At 43.8% G+C, this 27,518-nt stretch overlaps 1 protein-coding gene across 5 annotated transcripts in view; it reads right to left on the bottom strand.

The window, feature by feature from the left end:
- Grin2b (glutamate ionotropic receptor NMDA type subunit 2B) overlaps nucleotides 1-27,518 on the bottom strand; it is a 434,130-nt gene that overhangs the window by 35,832 nt on the left and 370,780 nt on the right. For all 5 annotated transcript variants that reach the window (XM_055610677.1, XM_055610692.1, XM_055610686.1 and 2 more), the window contains 5 exons: nucleotides 10,471-10,673; nucleotides 9,578-9,749; nucleotides 9,014-9,167; nucleotides 4,451-4,576; nucleotides 1,865-2,094 (listed from right to left, as the gene is read on the bottom strand). In XM_055610677.1, coding sequence (XP_055466652.1) covers nucleotides 1,865-2,094; nucleotides 4,451-4,576; nucleotides 9,014-9,167; nucleotides 9,578-9,749; nucleotides 10,471-10,673 — 885 coding nt within the window. The remainder of the gene's footprint in view (nucleotides 1-1,864; nucleotides 2,095-4,450; nucleotides 4,577-9,013; nucleotides 9,168-9,577; nucleotides 9,750-10,470; nucleotides 10,674-27,518) is intronic.

Here is a 27,518-nt window from a genome sequence, read left to right as displayed (position 1 = left end):
TCAGAGAGACAAATGCAGTGTTGGGAGCGATTTTCAGAAACGTCTGAAGAAAGCAATATGACAAACATGGTAGGTTATTGCCACGTTGCGACTGACAGTCTCAAAAAGGGCTGCGACCCACCACTCTGTCACCACATTGATGCACAGTGACATGAACTCGTTAAATATGGCCACTTCGTGCTTGGGAATTTGATCCACTACATCTTTTTCAAATCAATGCAAGGTGACATGCTCCCATGATTTGGCCACATTTTGAAGACACTGACAGTACCATATCTCTGACAAGACTATACATGGCAGCAGAGCCTGGCGAGATTCTCACACAGCCATCATTTTTGGTGAGTGTGGCCTACCTAGTTCATATCTAGTCCAAGTGGAGGTGGTGGTAAAGGTTGATAGCGAGGTGGGATGAAAGATGTCTAACTCAAATTGTACTTAGTTCCATAATGACAAAGGATGCTGGTGATGGAGCCAAAGGCAAGAAGAAGGTCTAAAAATGAATCAGGTAATAAGTGGATTAATATATAAATAAATGTTTAATCAATTTTGGGTTAGAGCTATAAGTAATATTGTAGGAAGGGAGAAGGACATACAAGAAAGAGAAAACATTTTGAAATTTAAATAAAAATAAAGCAAAATAATTTAATAATTTAAAGGAGAATAAAGCACAAAGGAAGATAAACTAAAACATGTAGCGTAGCGTATAAGCAGTGAACATTAATGTGTCTCTCACACACAGACACTCACATATGCACACATACATATGTACTCACATCCAGTCAGGAAGATGCACACAGAAAGCACCATAACATTCCCTCAAGGAACTGTTTCTCTTTCTCATACACTTTCGAGAATTCTTGGTGAATGAAGAGTAGCAGATAGAGGAACAGGCCCCTGAGCCTAGACAGTATCTCCTCCCAAGGACCGCCACCCATGTGGGAAAGCATTACCCATTGATCTTAAAATACTTCTAGCTCTACATTAGGGCTTCATCCTGGAAGTGGAATTGGAAAGCCACTTTCTAAATATTAAAGAAATGAAAAGGTAGGAAAGGCGTTGTAAGTGAAAGAATTCGAAATGCTTTGGTCCCACGCTTTCCCAGACACTCGGCAAACAGGCAAACACAGACTTTCTAGTCTTAGACTATCATGGTCGTTGTATTTCCAGGGGACAAATCTCCGATGAAAACTGGTGCGCTTCAGGCTGACCTACATGGCCACATGGATTTAGAGCAGGTTCTGTACCCCTTAGGCTGGAAGGATGGAAACCAGCAGATATCTCCCTGCCTCTCTCCAATGCCAGGTAGGTGGTATGGGCACAGCCCACTCATCCGCACCACACAGGGGCGGGCGGTCATGCACTAAATAGCATTTCTCTTCAAGACACAATGTGAACAAACCTCCTGCCCAGCCCTGGGGACGTGCAAGTGTGCAGAGAAACAAAGGGAGAACCCACAGCCAAACACCACTGGGAAGAAAATGAGGTGTAACGCTCCAGTGTCCCTAGGGTGGGTACACAGGGGCAGCCCTCTAATAACACAGCAAATAGGCAGCTCTGGGCTGAGAGGCCCACCCGGCTGCATCTAACAAGAGTTGCTCTGTACTCGGAGAAACTGCTAGCATACCAAGCCCCTTATTTGCAGCCCAGGGCGCCCTTGTGACAACCTTTTACGAATCAGAAGGCAAGCGTGAAGGAGTATTAATTCAGTAGGGAATCCAGCTTCTGTGCCCATGTCCCAGTTGAAGAGAACACAAGAAAGAGCTGTTGATTCTAAACATTTGGAAAATTACCAGGTTCACGAGAACTTTGAGTATGGCTCAGGAAAGGATAGAGAAAGATGGAAGGTTTTAAATGGGTCTCTTACCTTCTTGTCACTCAGGCCAGAGACCTGGTCCACATACTCCTCTTGGATCATGAAGGCTGCTAAGTTGGCAGTGTAGCTGGCCAGGAAAATGACAGCAAAGAAGGCCCACACTGACACCATGATCTTGGACGTGGTCCCCTTTGGGTTCTGCACAGGTACGGAGTTGTTAAACACCAGACCCCAGAGTAACCAAATTGCTTTGCCGATGGTGAAAGATGGGCCGCCTGGCTCTGGTGTGATACAAAAGATGGGGAGAGAAAGTTAAACCTGAATCACTGGATCTGTTTTGATCTATAAGTACCCAGAGATGAAAGTCCCTGACAAGAGCAGGAAACCCCTCCACTGAGCCATTCTAATGACGATGTCAATTCAAGAGCATGTGTCTTTCCTGGAAGCCTGAGGAAGGCAGAAGAGGGTTTCTTAGAAGTAAAGCCAGAACCCTGAGGTATGGGGGAAGTCTTTCTCCAACTAAAACTCTTTCCATCTTCATATATGAGACCATCAAGATCATGTGAAAATTAGGTTACAATGGCCAACATTGACCTTTTCTTCTTAAAATTTACCATTACCTACCAAGGAAGTATTTTAACTTTCAAGACATCAGCAAGAAATGTGTAAGGCCCCTTTCTACCATTGCCATAGACCTCCATGTTCACTTTTACCAATTGTGGATGACTGAATGTACTTTTTGCTAAGTTTTCTTTAGCTTCTAGCCTGTCGCAGCTGATGTCTTTAAAACGACTTTGGTTCCCCTACTCCCTCCAATGCCAACCCTTCCCAACTGGCCTGCTGCTGCAGTAGGGCATCTGTACAAGAAAGCCCAGAGAGGAGACCATTGACTCTTGGGCCCTAGCTGCTCTTGATAGAGGTCCCTTCACCTGCTCTTAGGGCTTCTGCCCATAAATGATGGGTGACTTGTCTGCTGTCCCTGCTGGGTGAGGGAAAAACCTTCTGTGTTACTTGCATCTTTGTGCACAGTCCCACTGCAGAGATGATTATCTGCCCACAGAGGATGTTTGCCGTGATCCTCACATGTGCTCAGCCAACTACATCATCAGGGGCTGGGGAGGTTGAACTTGTTATGGAACTGTGCACAGACATCTGTGCATGTGGACTTGTTTTCATGCAACAGATGTGTAAGTAGAAAACTGTTTTCAAAACAAAGTTTTGCAAACTGTGCAATGCTCTAAGGAGACTTGATATTTAGAGTGGAACAGCGCTGAATTCCTCTGTAAAGAGAGAAGTATCCTAAGGTAACATGAATAATCATGGGCTCTTGCACTATGCCTGTAAATCTGGATTTTTATATTCTGTTTTCTACTTTTTTTCCAGGACGAGAAGGCATTCTCTGTTACCTTTGGCTCTTGCCAATGATGATGTTTGTCTACACTGATGGAGCCCCAGATGGTTCACTTACTAGAACCTTTCAGGTTAGAATCTAGGTCCCTGGTTCAGGCTAGCCTTTAGATAGGTGGATAATCAATGACCACACTATATTGTGAAGACATGTAAAACTCTGCTTTAGTAAATACAGCAAAATACAAGATAGAGCAGCATTTGGAAGTCCTCTGAATAAGCAATAGCTCTCAGTTTGGACTTTGAATCTCACCAGAGCATGAATGCCAAATTGATTGAACACTGTTGCCTGGTGACCACCTTAGAGGTTCTTATTAAACAGATTCAAAATGACTCTGGTTATGCTAATAACACCAAGGTAAATAAGCACTAGTTTGAAACATATAGTGTCTAAGCCTCATCCCAGGTTTAGTAAATCAGTAGACTAGGTCCAAGCACCTTTGTTTCTTAAGTGTCCTACATGCAATTCATATTAGTGCCTAAAATTAAGAATCTGTCCTCCTGGTGGTGCATTCCAGAATAACTAGAATTCTAGAAGGAGAAGAGTTAGAAGTGGCTGGCTTAGTTCTTAACCCTGAGGCTTTTATGAAGTTCTGCAGGAACTGCATATTTACCAGGTTCTTAGACTCCTCCAGAAGTCTGAGGAACTTTTCCAAAATATCGGAAGTGCTTCAAACACGTTGCCAGTTTGCCCACGTTGATGTTTACCTTCCCAGAACATGAGACCATTCATAGTAGCTACAAGTGAGAACTGGTTCTGAGTGTTCATTTTATTTCAAGCATGCGACTTTTATACTCCCCGGGAGGCAGGTTAGGCCAAAGATGCACGCTGTGGAGACCCTGTAACTCAGTGCCACCCTTCAACTATGGGAAGCTGTAATGGCCACAGTAATCTTCATGTGTCCTTGGGGCATTCCTACTATGTAGGTACAGTCTGCCTTTTCCCTCATGTTTCTCCCAATAAACTGCCCATAACCTATGGTTTACAAACTAGGGCCCATGTGTGTGTTAACTTTATTAGCAGTCTTTCTTCTTAAGGATCCAGGGGGTTAGAACCATGCCTAGTTCTAACATGCACCAAAAGGGGACAAAGAGAATCCAGCACACATTTTAATTGCACATTTTAAACCATTGCTATGCTGACAGCCATAAATGCTAATGGGCATAATGGCTCTGAGTTGTAAAGTAGAGGGGAGAAAGGTAGAGATGCAGGGAGTCCCAGAACCTTACCTCTGCCATCAGCTAGGCACCTGTTGTAACCCACAGGGCTGAAGTATTCAAAGACAAAGACAGCCACAGCAGAGACAATGAGCAGCATCACAAACATCATCACCCACACGTCAGCACTGAATGGCTCTGGGAAGGAAAGCAAAACAGCGCTCAGGGTCAAAACAGAGAACAAACAGCGCATCATTTCCATAATCGTCTGCCCATGTTTACACCTATTTTAAGAGGAGCAAGCCACAAGTGTGCCATGTGCCCTCAAAGAGCCAGGGTTGAATCAGGGAGACATAAGAGATACTCAAGCAACCCATTCTCCTCTTGGATGTGTAAAGACCATTTTATTTCAAATACGTAAAGACCCCAACATGCTGGTGAGCCTTTCTGGGTTTATTGGGACAGTTTCTGTCACTCTTGGAAACCTACCTGGATCCTTCTTTTTTTAATTTTTTTCTCTCTTTTTATCTTCAACATTTTTTAATTTAGTTTTTTTTTTTAATTGATCACTTCACATCCGGATTGTAGTCCCCTCTCTTGTCTCCTCCTGGACCTACCCTCCTTCCCTGTTTCCCTAATCCCTTTCCCTTAGCACTCCACCCCTACCATCTGACCCCAGCCTACCAAGTCTCATTACAACTGCCTGTATCCTCTTCCTCTGTAGCCCTGCAAGGCTGCCCTGCCAGGGAGAAGTGATCTAGGAACAAACATCTTAGTCTATGTCAGAGTCTGCCCCTGTTCCCCATCCTAGGGGACCCACTTGGAGACTGAGCTGCCTATGGGCTACATCTGATCAGAGGGCTTAGGTCCTCTCCATGCATGGTCCTTGGTTGGTGCATCAGTTTCCACAGCCTTCCTCCCCCAACCAGGACCAGATTTGTTGGCTCTATTGGTTGTCTTGTGGTACTCCTATCCCATCCTGGGTCTTTCTATCCATCCACTCTTCCATAAGACTTCCTGTGATCTGCCCAAAGTTTGGCTGTGAATCTCATCATCTGCTTCGATCCCCTGCTAGGTAGAGTCTTTCAGAGGACATCTATGGTAGGCTGTAGACCTGTTCCCTCTCTTCAACCTCTTCCAGTGTCTATTCTATTTGCCTTTCTGAGTGAGGATTAAGCAACCTTCCCTAGGGTTCTCTTTGTTACTTAGCTTCTTCAGGTCTGTGGACTGTTGTATGGTTATCCTGTATTATATGGCTAATATCTGCTTATAAGTGCATACCTGGATCTTTTAATGAATGATGTGATTGGAAGAAATGGATATGGCACAAGTAAATTATACCAAGCTGACTTGCTTTACCTCCTCATCAACATGATACTCTGAAGGAGAAATTAAAAAGCCTTCCCCAGTGCTTGTGATCTTGTGGACAAATTCTTGTAGGTACTGTTTTAAAGTTGAATTAGTGTGGTAATATTGTCATATGGAGAATAACTATTTCCTTTTGCTTTTGTGTCCACACACTACTCTTAGTGTTTGTCTGGCCTGTATTTATTTTTCTAGACTACTTTGTTGTGGGATATCATTAAGCTATAAGAATGTGAGTCAATCATAAAAAAAAAAATAAGAAAAAAACTATCAGGCCATGGTGGTGCACATCTTTAATCTCAGCTCTTAGGAGACAGAGGCAAGTGGATCTCTGTGAGTTTGAGGCCAGCCTGGTTACAGAGTGAGTTTCAGAACAGCCAAGGCTACACAAATAAACCTTGTTCCAAGAAACAAAACAACAACAATAACAGCAAACTATCTATATTGAATATCAGTGTCCACAATAGTGGAGATTTTGCAGGTAACAAGGGAATAGGCATAGTTTATGAATCACAAAGCAGCTATAATCTGTCTCTCATTACTAAACAGTGGGGTTGATGGGCTAAGGCTAGACAAGAGAGCAAGATTGTTCTATGCATGTTTTATTTAGTAACTTTCATCATATTTGCTAAATCTATTCCGGCTGAGTTAGATCTCTGTTGCTTAGATGCACTCATATGCTGAACACTATATTCCAAAAGCCATCTCCATGATGCCTTAGACATGAAAGAATGATTGTAATTCTGTCCTATGATACAGTGCCCCTCAACTGTGTCCCAAAATAGTTCTGGCCTTTTTAGCTGTCACATCACATTGTAAACTCCTAATAAGTGAATTAACATGCTGTTTTCCCCTCCTTCCAAGTCATTAATAAAGATGAAGTTGAGAGAGGGAGAAATTGGCTGAAAATTAGAAAATATATTTCCCACTCTGAAACCTACTTTATTATTGAACTTCCAAAGGGATTATAAAAGCCTGGGTCACTTAATCAATTTAAAAATACCCTTAACAAAGCCCCAGAGCTTAACATACCAACTGTGAAATGCAAAGCTTTTCAGTGGCAGCAGGGGCTCAAGCCCACATGGTACACTTGAGTCTGTTTCATCTGGTGTGGGGAAAAACCTCCTCCATCCTTGACTAATTGGTGAAAATCCTACGCTAGTTTCATGCTTTTCTATGACTGGCCAAGAACTGAATGAAAACTTTACATCTGCGATAACCCCTTCCCCCCCCTCCCCCAGCCTCATCTAGCTTAGGGCAACTTTCTTCAAACAAATGTACCAAATATCATTATTGATCTTTACAATTTATAAAGGACTCCTCCATATAGCATTATTTATAATCCTTTCAATGGGCCTTTCATTATTTTACAGAGGAGAAAATTAAGCACAAGAGGTCAAGGTTATTTCTATGTTCATACTCAGAAAGTAGCAGTCATTATGAACTGAGCATACCTGAAACCTCGCCTAACATTGTCCTCACCATTATGTCGCATATTTGTCTTTGTTCATCACAATGGCTCCAGGTTGCAGAGTGGACAAGAACACAGGCTACGATGACTACCACACATGGCTTTATCACAGAACTCCTGGAAAATGCTTAACTTACCCAAGACTCCAGTGCCCAACTAGGAATGTAGTAAACATCGATAATTTCATATAACCAAAGCAAGCATACATGGCTGGTAGTCAGAGAATGTTAGCATCCGTTTTCCTTATAATTAATGAACCACTCCTTTTCCAGACATTCACAGAAAGAAGATAGTCTGTTTAACATTTCCAGAATCCCAGGTCTAACTAGCTGTACTAATAGAATTAGAATTAGAACCTACTTCATGTCTCATAATGTTTCAGTCTTCCTTATAAAGGAAGTTTGCAAGTAAGTTAAATCCAGAAGCTACAAAATGAACACCTCAGTGTATACTGTCTATTAACATTTCATGTGAACTAGAAGAGCCAGAATTCGGTTCAGCATGAATAAGAACGCTGGCTATGAAACTTAAGTAACATATAGAAAAGTTTTATAGAATCTATAATTCCACTTAGTAGTACCTTAATCAAATTAATTCCTCACATACGGAGTTTAAATAAAGCCTAACTATTGTCTTTTTCTACTATTCCCATTTAAAAACATTCTTCCCCTCAGGGTCATTACGAGAGTCCAAAGGCTTACAGCTTGCTTATAACCAGACCAGCTTCCGGTCTCCTAGCTCAATGTTCTGTTTTCAAGGTGACATTTTATTTTCCAACCCCTGGCTCCATAGCCCCTGAAAAAGGAATGGTATATGAGCTCACAAAAGACCTCATCTAGTGGAAGACATGGCCTTATCTCACCCAGTCTCAAAGAATATCTAAAACTTTTATATTTGAGTGATGCTAGAAAGTGGGGAAACAGAGGCGAATATTAGGGAAGAAGTGGAGAAAGAGGGTAGAAGGAAGCATCAGATGAGCTCTGGCTAGCAAAGTCTCAGAAAATTCTTGTAAAAGCAGAAAATGTTTATGTGTATGTTAGTCCTATGTTCAATTCCTGAAGATAATTAAAAAAATAAACAGGTCTTTTGATGATGGGGTGGTTTGAATGAAAATGGCCACTTCATGTATTTGTCTGCTTAGTCCCCAGCTGAAAAACTGTTTGAAAGAATTGGGTGTGACCTTGTTGGAGGAGGTATGGCCTTATCGAAGGAGGTGTGGCCTTAGAAGTGTGTCACTAGAAGTGGGCTTTGAGGTTTCAAAAGCCCACACCAGGCCCAGTGGCTGTCTCTGTCTCTGTCTCTATCTGCCTACTGCCTACGGATCAGTATGCTCCAGCAACTGCTCCAGTGCCATGCCTGTCTGCTTCCTGCTATGATCATAATGGACTAACCCTCTGATTTTATAAGCAAACCCTCAATCAAAAGCTTTCTTTCATATGCGTTGCCTTGCCTTGGTCATGGTATCTCTCTACAGTAATAGAATAGTAACCAAGACTGAAAATATCTAGATTCAGAAATTATTACTAGAAGTCTCAAAAGTCAACTAACTGGGATGCCACATTTTGTGGCAGAGGAAAACATAATCCCAGGATGGAGCAACTTTTCTCAAGGTCAAATGAACAAGTGATGAAAATGGAACTAAATGGGGGCCTCTGATGACCATTCCATCAGTATTTTCTTGTAGGGCATCATACCTCCCTGATTTCTGGGTGTTCTTAATTTTTTTTCTCATACTTGTTTCTTATTCCATCTACTTGCCCTTGAGTCCATTTCCTGTCATCAGTAAACACGTGATTTACCTAAGAAGGCAGAAGGTGACACAGTCCCATTGCTGCGTGATACCATGACACTGATGCCAGTCTCTATGAAGGGCACCGAAAAGTCGACCACCTCTGACCGTTCTTCATTGATAGTTAGTGAACCCACTGCCATGTAGGCCCTCTTCATGACCACCTGAAGAGAAAGGCACAATGCTCCAGTTAGAACGTTCTGGAAGTCAGGTCCACCACAAGTAAAATTCTCATGGCCCAGCAATAACCTGAGCACCATCCTCTAGAATACCATTTCCCTCCCTGCAGGTCTGTTGTTGGCCTGGAGCTCACCAATTCGGCTAGACTGTCTGGCCATCAGGCCCCAGGAATCTTTTCAGGCACTGGGATTATAAGCACTTGGGTGCTGGGGATCAAACTCTGGTCCTCATGATTATGAGGCAAGCACATTCCTGGCTGAGTTATCTCTCCATTTCTCTAATGACTATTTTACATTTTGTTAAATTCATGAGATAAACCCTTAAAAATATTTAAGCAAAAACATAAGTACACAGTGGAAATGACTTTGTCATGACCTTGCCTACTGATACTGACCTCACCAATCATGCCATTCCAGGTCCCATTGATTTTCTTTCCATGCTTGCCATTGGTCACCAGGTAAAGGTCATAGGTGAACTTCACAGACTTAGAAATTTTCTTAAGGATATCAATACAGAACCCTTTGCAGCATTTTTTGATGTATCCTGGTTCCTCATCTGTTTTATTCCTACCCAGTCAAAGAAACAAACAAACAAAGCAAAACTTTGTACAAGAAGAGAAAAATTACTTTTTTATTAAAATTCCAACTTCAACCCTCACCCCCACAGAACAATTTATTCCTAAGTGAGGAAAGAAATTAGATCTAGAACTCTGGTGTTTTTAATTATCTCAGTATCCTGAGCCATATCATGGCACAATTTTCAATGTTCCTTTGAAATATAACATAGATGAGGAAAAGGCATGAATCCTTCAGGTTCAGTTCAATGAATTTTTCATTGAGTTCATGGTTTTAATCAAAACCTGAATTTAGACACAAAATGCCTATCAGACCCTGAGGTACTCTGCAGTCTCCCTTTAAGATGCTTCACGTCCCATCCTCATCAAAGAGTATTGTTACCTCCACCTTTTGACACCATAAATCAAGGTAGAATGTTTTCCAAATGTAGGTCTAATTCTCAAAATATTTCCATACCCCAGAAACTTAAACCCAGTACACTTGAGCTCCCAGTCACTGAGGCTGGGCACATTCAAAGGAACCTTAACTCAGCAATCATTTCCTCGGGTCAGCATTTTAGGTGGAGCCACACTCCTCTGATCAAAGCTCCCATTGATCCTGCAGCCCAATGGCAGCTGAGAATTTCACAGGGTGCCTGACTCCAGATCAGTGGGCAGCACCTCTGACTCGCTCCCAAGCCACTGAGAACCATCTATCTAGGGAGTCGTCATACTCAGAGATGATGCGCTTCTGGCAGGGGACTGTATTCCTCATGCAGGTGCCACTGAGAGGGTCCACACTTTCCACAATGACAAATGGCGCCTCCTCCAAGGTCACGATGCTCAGATGGTCATCCTCTTGCTCTTCAGTCTCAGGACACATTCGAGGCCACACGTAGTATTTCATTTGTAGGGACTTGTCTTTCCATTTCCCCACCTGCAGAAAGAGAACAGAGGACTCAGCAACTATAAGCCATAGTAGTCCCTTAGTCTCTCCCAGGCCTCTCTCTGAAATGTCTGAGAAACTGTTAAGCCAGGGAAAACCATCCTAGCATACAACATAACGGAGAGGATACTTTATAATGCATATGCTGAAAATGAAAGGTCTGTTTGTCTAACACTGTGGTTCTCAACCTTCCTAATGCTTTAGTATGGTTCTTCATGTTGTGGTGACCCCAAACCATATTCTCACTGCTACTTCATAACTGTAAATTTGTTACTCTTAAGAATTGTGATGTAAATACCAGTTTTCTGATGGTCTCAGGGACAGCCCTGTGAAAAGTTATTTGACCTGACCCCCAAAGGGTCATGACCCACAGGTTGAGAACTGCTACTATAAGAGAAGTAACCCTTTCATTTAGTTACCCAACCTCACATACTCAGCATTGAATGAGGACCAACAATGGTCTGGGCATCACCCTAAGCCTTACAGCTCCTGTATCAAGGGCTGTGAAATTCTTAAGTTTCATGGGGTTTGTTTGTTTGTCTTATTTAACTATAATAAAAAATCACAACCTTGAGATCAGCAAAGAGTATTAAGAAAGTTAAGAGAATGCCTATAGCAAATGAGCTAGCTGGAAGTGCTCTGAGTTGTAACAGAAGTTCACTAGAGAATTGTTCACAGAACTACGGTCCTCTGATTTGAAACAAGGTAATGTTGATATAAATGAGTACAGATACTGCTTGCTTGGAGAAGGGAGCGTGGTTGGGCTGGTGACAACTGCATATGTCCCGCTAGACTAAGAAGACGCCATGGGATGGAACAGATAAATCTCTCTGTGAGAAGCCACTTGGGGCCACAGAGACTACGCTACCCATCACTAGAAAACACCATCACTGGAGCCACAGAGACTATGCCGCCTTTGCTAGGAAAAACCAACATCATGACTCCAATGTGGAAGGTGCAAGCATTCCCTGTATCACATAGAGCAGGCGTGCTGTCAGTCACCAAGAGAAATGTGTGGGTTCAGATGCCTTATGGCAGAGCCTTCGTCCCCGATTTTATGTAGAGTTCATGCAGCTTTGGTACTACTTTCGTGCTGTCATGGTACCAATGAGTTGGTTTTAAGGGGAAAGAACTAATTTAAACTTTTAATAACTGAGCATCTTCAGTTGTCACAAAGAAATAAGGTGTCTTCCCAGGCGTTAGGGTTGGGGATGCAGGTTGGGGACCAAGCCTATGAAGCTATTTGGTTTATGTAACTCCAGAAATCAGTGAGCAGCAGTGTATGGGCAGATTAACTTCACGTTCAAGCTGACAGACACGATTTCAACACCAATGCCAATACAAACTCCCTCTCATCTTGGTCCTTCTTTTGTCTGCTTTTGAGTGTGGTTAATTCTGCCCTCTAGCTTATCCCGCATAGCTGATCACTTCACTTCCATGGCCAAATTAGGCCCTCATAGCTGCCACTGCCTGCTTATCACATCTGTACAACGTGGGCATTGATTTCTTTCCTAGACTGTTTTCTTTGGCACTTCTCTGGGGCTAGCTGTGTTGTTTTTATCCCCAAGCTAGAATTAAGTGTTGAACCCAATGTTTCCTTTCCTTTGTATGTATGGATGCACCATGACCTCTGGCAGGGTTATGATGCAATAAGTCCATCAGAATTTGAACATGTAAGATAAAAATGCATTGTACACTCTTGACCTACAGAGCATTATAGCTCTGTAGGAACACAGCACTATGTACAGTGTTGGTTGTTTGTCTGTGTGCTCTGAGAGCTGTGGTTCACTGCTACTGCCTAGCAAGCTGACAGTATATGTTACTACATGTCAGCAGTCCCAAAAATCAAAATATGCACACACACACACACACACACACACACACACACACACACACACACACGTACACAGAGCAAAATGGGGTCCAGGGAGATGGCTCAGCTGACTGGCATAGTGCTTCTCAGGACTTCCCTGAATGCCAGGTGTGGGGTCATGTACTTGTCATCTGGATGCTGGGCAGAAAATGAAAGGAGAATCCTAGGGGCTTGTTGGCCAGCCAGCTAGCCTCACAAATCTGTCTACCTCATGTTGCTAAGGCTGTTTTCAAATGACTTCCCAGATTTGTGGAGATATTCACCCCCTCAGATGAAGCTTTGGGGAGAGAATACACAGCCTGGAGGCCCATTGAATCACATCCTTTCCCAAGCAAGCATAGTTATTCCAGGGGCCAGAGCAATATTATTCTACCCCCCTTGGATTATATGTAAAAGGATGAAAAGCCTTAAAGTGCTTAGTTTTATTTATTTACTTTTAAGTCCTATCATCTTTCCTCAAAAGGTCCTTTCGGCCTTTTTATTCTTTTCTTTTAAACACAATTGCATTCTTCTGTCTTCTTACAACCAGCCTACCCAGAGAGGTCTAGCAGATCCTGTGTCTCCTGCAGGACTTCTGCCCTCCTGAGTTGCTCCCTCAGAGGCTGCTGTAGACAGCTTCCAGGTGGCTGTCTTCAGTCACAACTTCGAATGCTGTGATTTGATTAGTTGTACAGTGCTCTCAGCATAAAGATCTGCCTGCGTTCAGATCCCCAGCATACATCTGTAATCCCAGCCCTGGGGGAGCAGAAACAGGTGGATCCCAGAGTTCACTGGCCGGCCAGCCTACCCTGATCTGAGGGCTCCAGATACAAGGAAAGATCCTGTCTCAAAAATAAGGTAGAAGGCAAATAAGGGAAGCATCCGTTGTCCACTTATGTTCTCTGAACAAACAGGTGAATGTGTGCACAGACTGACATAAACACATCACACTCACATACACACACGCACCTCATGACTTTGTCAAACAATATCCATCCAAAAATTTCAACAACCTCTCCCTGGCCTTAGCACTGTGCCTGAATGAGTCCTTACATGTTCAAGCCCCGTGTGTGTGAGTGTAGCCTACGTTCGTCTAATTTAACTTCAGTGCTATTGTGAGACTCGGAAGAGAAGGCCACTTGATTTAGGGGTGCTTCACACGGTCAGCCAGAAACAGACTGTAAGAAAACAGTGGCTTTTTCTTTGCTAACAGACTTAATGTATCTGTGAGAGGAGATGCCGCGGAGAAAGCTTTTCGGCAGTTTGCCCTGACATTCCTGTGAACAAAATGAACTACAACATGGAGGAGGAGTTTAAAACTCTTTAACCAAAAAGGAAAGAAAAGATTGTTTAATGAGTCAAGGCTGACATAGAGAGAGGTCCTTAGTTACATGTCAGGTGACCCTGTTCTTGGAAGTGACCTACATAGTGTTTTAAAGAACAAAACTGAAGTTGTGTTCAAGAAACTGAAGGCAATAATGACTCGGTGGGGGGCAGATGATGTCACATAAGTTGCTGAATCACGTTTGGAAGAGATGCAAATTAATTGGAATGATGGATTGAACCCAATGGAATAAAATGCAACGGTAGTTATTCTAAGACTATAGCATTCATTTTTTTCCCCCAAAAGCAACTGTTCTGAGAAGAACATATTTCAATCAATGGCGGTCTATAAAAGCTATTATAATCACAGATGATATATTTATAGATGTACAGTGTCTAGCACATGGGGGAAGGGAGGGCACAGATGGTCCCGCCCCGTTCTGTGTTCACAATACCCCAGCAGGGAAACTTAGTTCCGATCCTGTGATTCTATGATCTCCTGACTTTTATTAACTATGCCCCATCTCATCTCCCCAACAATAAGTTGTTCACGGAGTTCTCCTCACACGCCCTTTCCTAAACTAGCCAGATCACAACTCTGTTTCACACCAGTTCATTTCAACGATAATTACAAACCAGTATGTGGCAGGCACTGGGCTGAACAGAGCAGACAATAGGAGCACATGTTTGTTGGGGATGGGAAGGTGGCAGGCTTTGAACATGTCTGGTAATCTCATCCGGCATCACAGCTGGCCTGTGAGACACGCTCCGCATTGACATCTCACTACGCAAAAGGGCGTCCTGACTTATGAGACATCGAGCAGGGTAAGTGAGTGCTGCGTGCAGTGTGCAGCGTTGAGACTCTGGGCCAGGCAGTCTGACTTGCTGAACTCCAGCCATGAATGCTCTCCCAACTCTTTGACACCGAGAGAGTAAGACACAGGCACACCCTTCAAGGACAGTCCAGAGGGGACTAACTTGACTGACAGCATCAAGCGAGGCTTTGGCAATTGCCACCGTGGGAGTTATTAATAGATACTTTGGCATTCAGAGTAGGGTTGATTGTTTTGGAAAAAGTCACAGAAAAGTCTCACAGAGGACCTGTTTGTTTGGTTTTTTGTTTGTTTTGTTTTGTTTTAAAGCTAGACCTTAAAAAATAAATTGTAGCCCCTAAAGCAGAAAGGTTTCCATCCCATGCACCAGCCTTCTTCTCTCCATCCTAAAGTCCTAATGATCACTGCTATCCAAACTCTAGAGCTTTCAAGAAGCACCCCAACTGTGCTCACCTCTTTCCATATGGAAATTGTTCGGGGCATTGCTTGGGTGGCTTGGCCTGAGTATGGACACCATGAAAATTTTAAATACTACAGAACAGGGCATCTCTGCTCACCATGCTCTTGTTGTTAACACTTACCAGCTCCCTTCTGCCCAGAATAACCAAGCCACTCTATTTATTGCTCTTTCCTTCTTTCTTTAATGACTTTAATTTTTTTCTGAAGCTTTGCCAGTGTCTTGTCCTCTTAAGATAAGTTCCAAATGTGTCCCTAAGGATTCCAGTGAACATAAGCAAATTTCTAAAACTCTCAGAGCCTTGCTTTGCATATTCAGAAAGTGGGTGACTGGATTTCACACATAATTTCGTGATCCCGTGACCCACTCTGGATGAAGGCTTTCACAGCATTGCCTACAGATAATGGTCAAGGAGGAGGTGCTCCCATCAGTCACTTCCTAAACAAGGGCAATATCTGAGATTTTGATACAAAAGACTCTCTGTGGTAACCATGATTCTTTTCCCCCTTGTTTTCTCAAGGTAAAAAGTGATGAAAGACTGAAAGAAGAAACCTTTGTAGACAATTGTATACATATCAACTCATGTCAGAAGATGTATTCAGATAAGATGCCTTAAATTAGTTACATTCCGTGCTGTACATTCCGTACAGAGCAAACCCAGGGCTCTGTACATTTTCAGTAATTTGTTCTATCAATAAGCTATACCTTCAACCGTACTTCACATTCTTTATAGAGCAAGGAAGCTTATTTTCAATGTTAAACACTTAAAAATAAAAATGAGGGGATGCATTTAAGTAGAAAACATGGGGCATGGTTCAAGCAGTTGTTCCTTCAGCAGTAGAGATATGTGGTGAAAATACTACAAATGGAAATGGTTGAAAGAGAAGGGAAGGATGTAAACAGAGAAGCTTGCCTCTAAGAGAACAGGTTTGAAACCTTCTTTAGGAGCCTGAAAAGGCATAAGTGTAAAATCTTGGGAGTAGAGCAAGTGGTAAGAAATGAGGTTAACTGGAGCTATTCCAGAGAAAATCTAAAATGAAAAACTGAATGAAGTGTTTATAGTCAGGATTAAAGCGTGATCAGGAAAAATAAAATCTTGAAAAATACCTATGAGAAATGTTTGTAAAGCACTTGGAATTCCTTGGCAGTAAACATTAAACAAACATCATTACCTCGGGCTTGTTTAATAACGATACCTGTCTATAAAATTCAGTTATCTCCCATAGTCACGGTTAAAAAGATCTGAGAACTTGGAGCACCTTTCTTAAGCAAGAAAACAAAACAAACAAACAAACTCAAAAACAAAACAATGAAACAAAACCTTTTGCTTGGTCTTCTCATGAAAAGAAAGAAGCCAGGTCTTTGGCTTCTTTGGTACCAGCTGAGCTGACTACCAGAGGGCATACAGAAGACATGGCTCTTGACATTCCCCTGGTGGAAATTCTAGGGGAACCAGCCAGCAGTGACGTCAGTCTTCCTTTTGCCAACACGCCAACAGATTTCTGCCATTCCTGTCACACCACTGAGTATTCAGAGAAGGCCACATACAAGGAGACATCACTGGGAGCATGGTCTTCTCTGAAAGCCATGAACCTGTTCATTCCTCCAGCACACAGCACAGACATGCATTGCTGCGTGCACCGTAGTGTCATTGAGGGAAGGGACAGGGGACCGGGCAGGCTCGGCTTGCAGGGCTTTCCTAGCACAGATAAGCAGAGGACATCAGTCTCCCCAGGTCACCTCTCTTGTTGCCATGCGAAGTCATTTTTAAAGAAGATCTTGGAACAAAGTGCTTATTAGAACCTCTTAAGGTGTCAAAGGTTATTTCTCAAAAATTCCTGGGTTTTGTTTTTTAGGTTTTTTTTTTTTCCGTTTGAAATGACATCTAGATCTCACATGAACCATTTATTTTAAGCCTGTAACTATGACTGACTTTTTTTTTTTGAGCATTGAATTTCTTTTATTATTATTATTATTATTTTATTTTTATTAATTAGTTTCTTCACTTTGTATCCCCCCTTTAGCTCCCTCTCTTTATCCCTCCCAATCTCACCCTCCCTGCCCCTTCTCCACCCATGTCCCTCCCCACGTCTGACTTTTTAAATGAGAAATTTAAAGCTATGGGTTATGTCTCCGAGCGGGCTTGTAAGATGGGAAGAACCTGTGCAAGGCGGCTGAACTCTGGATTTTCTTCCTTCCCAAAGAGATGTCAGATTCAGCCACACTCGTTTGCTCCAGCTTGCAACCCTAAGGTAGGCCTTGAGACCCTAACCGAGGACATCAGAACACAAGGAACTCCTGTTTTTCCAACCTCACCCTCGGCAATACACCTTAACTCTAGGACTTTTAAGGTTAGACGCTACAAGAGTACTTTCTTTTCTTCAGTATTTCTTTGTATCCGGTCCCAGTGACCTCTGACCCTCGTAACAAATGAACATGTATTTAGACATCTACTTCCCACATCCATCCAAAGTAACACTTCCCATCAATTATTCAAAGACATCGCTATACGCACAAGTAAGGGATGTGTGAGCATATGCCCGCACTTGCGTATCTGTGTGTTTCCCAGATCAGACAGCCAGGCACCAGTCATCTACTGTTTGCTTTCCCTGCTTCATTTCACAAACTTCCAACATAGCACACGGCTCTTTGTGCCTGCATATGTGTACGTGTATGCATGTCTCTGTGTGACATATGTATGTGTTAATATGTGTGCATGTGTGTTTGAGTGTGGATATGAAATATTGATGTTGACTATCTTTTTTTTTTTTTAAACACTATCTCATGCTGTGTCCTGGGGATTCCTGATTGGACTAGTCTGGCTGTCCAGTGAGTCCTAGAGATCCACCCGTCCCTGCCTCCCAGGGCTGGGCTTACAAATGAAAAGGGCCACACTTGTGTTTTCATTACTATGCTGAAGATCTGAACTTGGGTCTTTATGGTTCTGTGGCAAATACTTTACTGATTGAGGCATCTTCCTAGCTCTTTGATTCTTATTAAAATGTCAGTACAGCAGCCCTAATACGAATGCACCTTGCTTTATTCAACCATATATGTATGGATAAACATTTAGGATATTTAAAACACACACACACTTTGTTATTTTAAAGCATCTATTTCCAGCAGTGAAAAAGTAGAATAAGAACATATATTTTTCCCTTTTTAATATTCTGGTCGCCTTTAAAACACAGAAGTTTGCAGCAATCAGCACTGTTATCAGCAGAGGCTGAAAGTGTCCCCTTCACTCAGTTGACATCAACACCAGCTTTTGCTCACTCTGCTATCACCTGTCACTCTGAGGAATAGTAGCTGGCTGCTAGAATTTTCATCTCCTTGACTCACGGTGAGTGCCACGGCTTTCTCAGCACCCATTAGGCATTTGGATTAGCCTCTTTAGCCCCTGGTCACATCCTTTGGTTTCCCACGAGCTGTTTGTCTCCCTTATCTACTCTTGGGGAACAGCCTCTGGTGCAGCCTGACAGGGCCCTTTTCAGACATCCTGGAAATGCTTATTTGGGCTTGTGGGGGGCTTTTTCTCTATGCCTCAAATTTTCATTTTTCTTTCCCTTTCCTTCTTCTCTCCATCTCCTTCCTTCCTCTCTCCCCACTATGTAGACCAGGGATTCCTAAAACCAGGAATCTTCCTGCCACAGCCTCCCAAGTGCTACAATTGCAGGTGTGGGCCACTGGATCTGCCTGCAGAAATGTGTCTGGTAGAATAGGGTCTTTGATCTCTTTGTTTCTGTCTCTCTCCTTGTGCTTATGTGTGTGCATGTCTGTCTGTCTGTCTCTGTCTCTCACTCTCGTGTGTGTGTGTGTCTGTGTGTGTGTGAAAGAGAGAGACAAGGTTTCATGTAACTCAGACTGGCCTTGAACTTCTGATGAGCTTGTTGACACTTTCTCAAGTGTTGAGATCACAGGCATATGCCACCATGCCCAACCAGCCATCCCATTTCTCTTTCTTTAAGTCTACCTCCCTGCCTTTACACATTTTTTTTTTAAATCTTGTATATGTCAGAGATGCAGTCTCCCTCTGCTAAGCCCCTTTGCCAGCATGGGAGCTATACTCTTCCATGTTTCTAGAATATTCTACCCTCTCCTCTGCCCTTCTCCAGCATGACCACTTCTACGGTCACTCATTTGAGAAAAAGAAAATAGGGCCAGGGCAGCTGTTTGTTATTTTGGTCTTCCATAGCAGGGTTTGTGAGTCAACACCTGCTTTGGCTATCTGTTGTAACGTGGCGAGCTTTACTCTGATATGCAAATTCATGTTTCTGGGTGGGTCTTTCCTTGCTTCCAAGGTGGGATGGCTCAATCATTTCCTTTTTCTTGTCTCTTGGCCTGCCTCAAACTTGTGTGCCGGCAGTCAGTTACTGACTGATGGGAGAGCACACCAGCCTCTCCTCCAGGTCTCCACTAGACCTCACTCGGGTGTCCTTGCATGAAAAGAGAGTGCCTCACAGACATCTCTCCCTTCTTTTCTTCTTCAGCCTTTCTGATGAGAACCTTTTTTTTTGGGGGGGAGGGGTGTAGACTCAGTTGCATGGCACTGCTGTCAGCATACCAGCATGATCTGCCACGGTGAGCATCTAACAAGGCCGTGGGCACAGCCTGAGAGCTAGTGGCTCCCTCTCCCCGTCATTCGCATAGCCAGTCACGTCTAGGTTTAGGAATCTAGACTTTGAAAAATGTGTCTGAAAATAATTTCCATACTTATATTTAATCCATGACTGCCTTTAGCCTGTTACTGCTTTGTCATTTACTAAGCTGGGGCCTGGTGGCTCTGGGCTTACATGCCGAAGGAAGGTCTACTGGGTCACTCCTGCCAGACCTCAGCTGCCATCCCTGGCCTCAGATGCCACCCCTGGGTGATGCTGCCTCCTCCTAAGAGCTTTAGGCTCCCAGCTGTGCACATCTGGTGTTGCTGCGGGCCCAGCAACCAGGCTCCATGTTATCCCTGTTGTCTATTCCTCCTCCCAATACATCTCCTCTGGAATCCTTCATGATGGAAGTGATGTAGGAACAGGCACCACTAACAAAAGTTGTTGACTCCTTGGGCACCAGGAAGAAGTTATGGTCATTCCAGATGGTACCAGCAACAGAGATAGTGGGATAATCACGGCTGTTAGGGGTCCAGCTTGGTGCCACTCAGCTCTCTGAGTGATGTCAGTTTATCATCACCACCTTAGAACTGGTGTGTTTCTGTCTGAGGCCCCCTTGGGCTCACCTGAGCTGACCGCATGCCTTCTTGGGGGACATGGAGGATGCTGGGAGGGACCTCTCAACCTATGCTCCAACTTTCTGAGCATCAACTGTAGAGTGCTACCTTGGGCCTTGTAGGCCCCATCCAAGGTTGCTGCTGCTCACTAACTGATGCATGATGGCTGAGCAAGCCTTGGTGTGCTTGCTGGTTTAGAGTGTCTTGGGAACTAGGTTATAGGCTTCTGTCATTGATGCTGTTTGTCACTGGATCTCCTTGCCAATACCCTCTATCTTTATCCTCAGGTGACACCTGTAAGGAAGAATAAAGGTGTGTAGTGTCAGAACACTCTGAATTGTGACTTCCTGGATGTGAACACCTCCTTGGCAAGGTGTTCCCTCATATTTATGTCTACATATATGAATGGGGCAGACACAAGCACATCTGTATGAAGTTAGTCCTTCATTACACTTCATTCTGCCTGGTCATGTTAGTTAAGAGCAGAAGCTATGAAGTTAAAATGGCTTACTTGGAATCTTGATTATGTCATTGCTAATTGTGACTTTGGGAAAAGTCCTTAAAAGTTTCAGACTCTGTGTTTGTGGCCAACCTCATTTGCCTGCCTACAAGCCATGCCCTGACTCTCACCTGTACTTCACTCTCCCTGCTACCGCTTTTTTTTATCCAGGGTCTTCTTTCTTTGTGAACAGCTCTTTTGTCAACTCCATCCACAGGGTCCTGTGAAAGTCCTTACTGTATTGCATATTCAGTTGTACCCTGGACCCAGTTACAAAGAGGTGGGGCACCTGACTGGGTACGTGGACTCTTGAGTTTTGGGCTTTAGAAATAAGAAGAGTGCTCTCTGTGTCACTTTGTAGCATAAGCTGTAGAAGCCCTCAGCAGCCATGCTGCATTGACTGCGGAGAAGCTATCCACATAACTTATGGAGAGAAAGAAGAGTAAAGCCAATGGCCACAAAAAGTACAAGCAAGTGAAAGAGCAGAACAAGATAAATGACTGAATTGGCATTTTCTCTCCTCACTCTCTGTTCTGTTGATAGTATCTAATATCCTTATGATTCGCAGAGTAAGCTGAGGATACATCCCCTTGGTAGGAGATGAGGCAAGGCCTTGGCCTTGAGGCAGTGGCTTAGATAGAGTCTACAGAGGAGTCAGTCTCACTTAGCAGATCATGTGGCATTTCTTGTCCCACACCACTTGACCCCTGGGCCAAACCCTGCTGCCAGGTCTGACTGTTTGTAGTCTTTCATTTTCCTTTCTACTCTGCACTGTAATCCTTCCACAAAACCTTCCCTGGGCCCAAAACCTCATGAGTAGAAGGTTCCTCTAAGACCCTGTGCCAGCTGCTTTTTATTGTCCACTTAGCACAGTCTAAGGGAGCTGGGAAGAGGGAAGCTCAGTTGAAGACTTGCTTGGATCAGATTGGCCTGTGTGTTCACAGCTGTGAGGAACTGTTCTGATTATTGATTAATGTAGGAAGGACCTGCTCACTGTGAATGTTACAATTCCTTGGGCAAATGGTCCTGGGCTGTATAAGATATTCATATTTTATACAAGGCAGAGACAGGTGGATCTCTCTGAGTTCAAGGCCAGCCAAGACTACACAGAGAAACTCTGTCTCCAAAACCAAACCAAACCAAACCAAACCAAACCAAACCACAACAAAAAAGAAACAAAAAACCAACCAAACAAACAAAAATACTAGCAAGGAGTGAGCCGGTAAACAGCATTTCTCTGTGGTTTCTGTACCAGATTCCTGCCTTGATCTCCTGCCCTGATTTCCCCCAATGATGGACTGTGGCCTGGAAGTTGCTCTGCTCATGGTGTTTATCATAACGACAGAAAAGAAAACTGGAACAGACCCCTGCCTAGGGTTTTCTGAGCTGAGGAATTGGCAAGAACAGGGCTTGAGCTTGAGCAGTCTGACTCCAAAACCTTTGTCTTTTGCTTTTCCTCCTTGCCACTTCAGCTATAAGCTAGGCACATAGAGTTCAAAGAACAGTATAAAACGTATAATGATGATGTCCCCTCATGTGGCCTTGAGCCAATAGCCCATCTGTCTTGTTCTCTGTAGTAGCTATGATGTACCTAGGACCTATTGGAGCACAGGATGTCCTAGGCATCTGAGACAACAGGAAGATGAATGGCGCCAATGAGAAACAGTGCTGCCATCCAGAAGGCCCTGACTGCTCCCAAGACCTCATAGGGCCAGAGGTGATTTTCCTGTTTTTCAGAAGATGAACCTGCTCTGTCTCTGGCTTGATGATCCATCTCATTACAGCCTCCTTCACAGTCCTCTTCCAAATTTCAAATGCTTTCAGTGTCTTTAAAGAAAACATTACTTAAAATACGCAGAGTCCTGGCCATTGATTTCAGACGCATTAGACCAGCAGGACTTTCGAGTATGTCTCCAGACATTAATGAAATGTGGGGCAAATTGTCTCACATTTTGTAAGCTGACCAACCCAGCAAAGTCAGCTTCTCATGCAAGTTTTTCAGGGCTAGAAAAACCGAGCTAGACCTGAGCAGGACACCCTCACCAGATGAGTCTTACAGAGAGCTGGTTTTATCATTGCAGGGCGCTCATGCGCAAACATCAAACAGAAGGTAATGGGGAGAAATCTGGAGAGGAGATAGAATTGCGTAATGACAATTTTCCAGAACATGCATCTGGATGTAAACTCTGATCATTATGAATGTGCTTTCCAGAGCAATGGAGTGGCTTCATGGCAAGCGTGATCATACAGGAAATCCAAGGCAGGAGGGTGTGTGAACATAAGGAAAGTCTGCACATGACAGAGACACTTGGAATTACTGAGAGACTAATGGAGCTCAAATGGAAGAGGCCAAATGCAAGAGGTTAAGTTGGCTACAAGACCACAGATGTAGCAGAGAGGGGAGAGAATATTGAGAGATCTATGTCCCAGAAGGTATTTACTCTTCCACTTAGTTACCTGACCTACTCAGGAAACAGTGTGCTTATACCGTACTGACAGTATCAAAGCAGTTCAAAGCACTGGTGAGATGGCTTAATGGATAAAAGCACCCACATGTTAGAAGGAGAAAACTCACTCTCACAGAGGTTCTCCTCTGACTTATAAATGTGCTCAATGGCACAAAACCCCTTTTGCATGCATAAACATACAGAGGCAAATTAATAAGTAAATGGTAAATGTAAAAAGAAGTTCAAAATCCATGGTCCACCTCCTCCCTTGTCAATTTAGGGGTTGATGGAACCTATTAATTATGTACAAAATAGTTCTACCCAGATACCTAGACAATGTTAGGCCAAACTAGGCTGCCAACATTCCGTCAACCCTGAAATGAAAAGCCCCCCACCCCCCACCTTTGGAAGATGGAAAGGGTAGAGAAGGATCCCACCCTAGATCCATTCTCACACTCTGCTTCTGGCCTGGTTTTCTACATTACAATCTGCTTTCCCTACCTCTGTTTTTCTCTGGCTCATTCTCCATTCAGGTCTCAAGGTGATCTCTCTAAAGTGCCCTCTCCCCTCAGGATGCGCCTTCCAGGCCATGAATGCCTTGTTGCTCTCTTTCATCTAAACCTCTGTAGAAAAGTACACATTTCTTCCTTACCTTTGTTCCTTTCCCTCCACCTCACTCCCACCTCTTCCTTGTCTGCCCCCCTTCCCCATTCCTGTGTGGTGGACAGAAACATGTTTTTGTTTTGGGCCCAGGTGTGGGATACGGGACTGATTAAGATGGTCCACAGCAGCAGACTATTTGCCTCAAGCAGGCTCTGAGAGGAGCTCTTTGCCAGCTGCAGATAGTTCAAATCTGAGGACTCTGGAGAGAGAATAAATGCCAGAGCCCAGAGAGTGTAGAGCTCAGGGAAAGAACAAGGCTGCTCCTCCTGCTTCCTCCTTGCTGCTCCTGGTTGCTGTTGTGAGACAAAAAGTTGGAGATCTCCTAAAACGACGATTGGACTGGCTCCAAGAAACCCGATGACCCCAACCAGCAAGAAGCAATTAAGAGAACTGCGGCCCCCTCTCCCACTAACTCTTTATCTTTCCTACCTAGTATTGGGGTATTGGAAGGGGTTGGGGTGGAGTAGGAGAAAAAGATAAAAGAAATGTAAATAAAAGAGTTTTTAAAAAGTGCACCAACATCTCTGCTTTTGCTCCTTTTCAGCTTACCACTTCAGTATCCCTGGCCTTCTCATATCACTGGATAGCAACACTTTCTGCTGCCATTGACTGAGTGTATCTACTCAGGCTGGAGTGCTCTACCCTGGTCCTTTAGTGCTCTGGATGACCTTCACTCCACTCTTAGGATTCAGCTTAGGCAGTACCCACAGTCACCCAGAAGCCTTTGCTTACACAGCCCTAAGTTAGATTTGAGCTTGGGATATCCTCCTTTGGCATTCCCAGAATTGCCAAACTAGCCGAAGAAATCTCTGTATCTGCCCTCCTCCAGAAGACTAGGAGATGTTGACATGACTGATTTTCTTTTCTTATCACCCCAGTGCCTGACATAGGGAGGGGAGAATCCCACAGTGGGCACTGAATAAATATTACCTAAACAGATGAGTGAGCATTATTTCCAAAAGGTAACTTTTTCCTGATGCTCTTGTCTAATCTTTGTCATACTGACTTTGGATTTGGCTTTGTGACTTGCTTGGCTAATACAGTATCAAAGAGGCATGGCATGTGTAGAGATGTGATGAGCAATAGTGAGATAGGACTTGTCCTCATGGAATGTTGCCAGCATGGTTGAGTACTTGTTAACCCTCTTGAGGATGAGCAAAAGCAAGACGGGGCCCTTCTGAGATCGATTATCAACATCAGAGACAGCCACGAGGCCATTTTGACTGTTCAGACTTGCTTAACTGTCAGGTGACAGCTGTATGCCTGAAACCCTCTGAGACTGCTCCAAGGACCACAGAGCTAAGCCCAACTCAAACCAATCACCCACTTAAAGGAAGTAGAATGGGAAAATGGTAGTTGTTTCAAGCCATCAAGTTTTAGGGTAGTGGCCAAGGAGCAGAAATTGATTAAAATATATCATTTGGGAGAAAGGTTATATATCCCAGTCAGAACCAAGAAATGAGAAGAGGGGTGGGGAGATAGATCATTCATCAAAAAGGTGACCTTGCAGACATGAGAGTCTAAGATCCATGCCCACAGCCCACTTTTAAAAGACAGGGCATGGTGACACACACTTAAATGACAGAGCTGCGAAGACAGAGACAGTAGATCTCCAGGGCTTACTGGCCTGACAGTTTAGCTTACATTGTGAAATCCAGACTAAGGAGAGACACCATCTCAATAAAAGGTGGGCCATGCCTGAGGAAAAGCACCAAATTTGCCCTCAGTCCTCCAAACGCAAGGGCACACATGTGCAACACACACATGCAGGAAAGGAGGGAAAAGAAAGCAGAACTAAGAGACAAAGATAGCAAAGAGTTCTTCGGCATTTGTTACTGTCCGCAAGCACAGGGCTGATGTAAATCTTTCTTAATGGTAGCTTGTTGAAACAGTCCTAACCTTACAATAGGAAGTTCTGGAATCAGTCCCACCTCTACAACTTTTGTGACAGTTTTACTCTCTGGGACTCTCAGATGCTTATCTTCAAATGCCAGATGGTAATCATATGTCTATCTGTCTATATGTACATACATGTTTCTTCCTTATCTTTCTCCTACTCACCTCACAAAGCCTTTAAAAAAAAACTGGTCTTATATCGAACTGCAGCGAGTACTAACATTATTGAAATTAGTAACGTTCAGTTACAACACTTGCTAACAATATACTTATCTTCCGGTGAAAGCAGGTGGGCTGTCGAGAAAGATGCTCCAGAGAAGCGACTGAGCAGCACGTTCCTTCCTGTTGGGTAATGATTCGCCAACAGGTGTTTCACCACTGTGAGCATCCCTGATTAGCACTGATTTCTTTAATGACGTACCATTTTAGGCACCTGTAACTCTCCTCCTGCCCTCCCCCTCCCAGGGTTCTACACCTTGTTTTACATTCCACTGATGGTCAGGGGGAAACCTGGTCTGAGAGGAAAAGCTGCTCAGGGCCAAGAAGGCGACTCCTGGAACCTTGTCGAGTCATTCACAGAGACTGGTTTTCTCTCTGTAAAGGGTAAAGGTGACGAGAGTTGCCAAATTACCAGCAAAGGGTTGGAGAAAGGCCAGGGCAATAATGTAAGTGGAAGTAGCTTGAAGCTACCCATTCCGCCGCCTCCTGCACAAAGGCAAGGTTACTGTGGGCCCTTCTTCAGGGAAGCATGCCTAGGGTATACAGAGTTTCAACAATGCTTCAGATCCTGGGCTAAATGGTAGAGCTTTGAAGGAGAAAAATGGGGAAACTGACATTTTTGAGATGTGAGGCAATTTGCCTGTAGCCATGTAATTAATAAATGGCTTAATTGAATCCAAATCCTTACTGACCTCCTTCCAATGCCTAGACTTGCCCAGTACTGGGTAGCCTCCAAGCGACCTGTCCAGAGCCTGTAGGGGAGTAGAATTATTGGCTAGGTAGTTTGCCATTAAGTAGAGTCACCAGCTTGTGGCTAAAGAAACAGATGATCAAGAAAGTGCTGGGGGAGAAAATGCCTGTTTACAAACACAGCTTAATTAATTAGCCAACTCAGACCAGGCAGAAGAGGCAGGTTTCCAGATGTCTGACATGGAGAATTAATTAACAGAAAGGCACCAGTCCCCAGGCTTTGGGTTCATGTCCAGACCACATGGTGGAATTAAATTACTAAATTGCCTCAGTGCCCCTCACCTTAAAACTAAATTGTCCCTCAACTTAACTAAAGCCATTTGACTGAAAATAATAGTTCATTGAAAATGACAACTGAATTTAAAAGGCTCAACCAATTTAAAGCTTTGAATTAAGCTTAAAAAGGAAGAGGCTCCTAACAGGGGTGGGACATGCAGCCTGAAGTGGCCATCTCCTATAGCCAGGTGAGGACTTCCAGTGGAGGGGGGCAACAAACCACCCACAGATCCTTTGACCCAAGATTTGGCCCGCCTACAAGATGTGCAGGGATAAAGATGGAGCAGAGACCGGATAGAATGGCCAACCAATGACTGGCCCAACCTGAGACCCACCCCACGGGAGAGAGCCAACCCCTCTCACAATTAACGATACTCTGCTGTGCTTGCAGACAGGAGCCTAG

Source organism: Psammomys obesus, unplaced genomic scaffold (assembly GCF_907164565.1).
Source record: "Psammomys obesus unplaced genomic scaffold, mPsaObe1.curated_primary_1811, whole genome shotgun sequence".
NCBI lineage: Eukaryota > Metazoa > Chordata > Mammalia > Rodentia > Muridae > Psammomys > Psammomys obesus.
The sequence above is the reverse complement of the archived record's forward strand: the minus strand, read 5'-3'. Positions and strand labels throughout refer to the sequence as shown.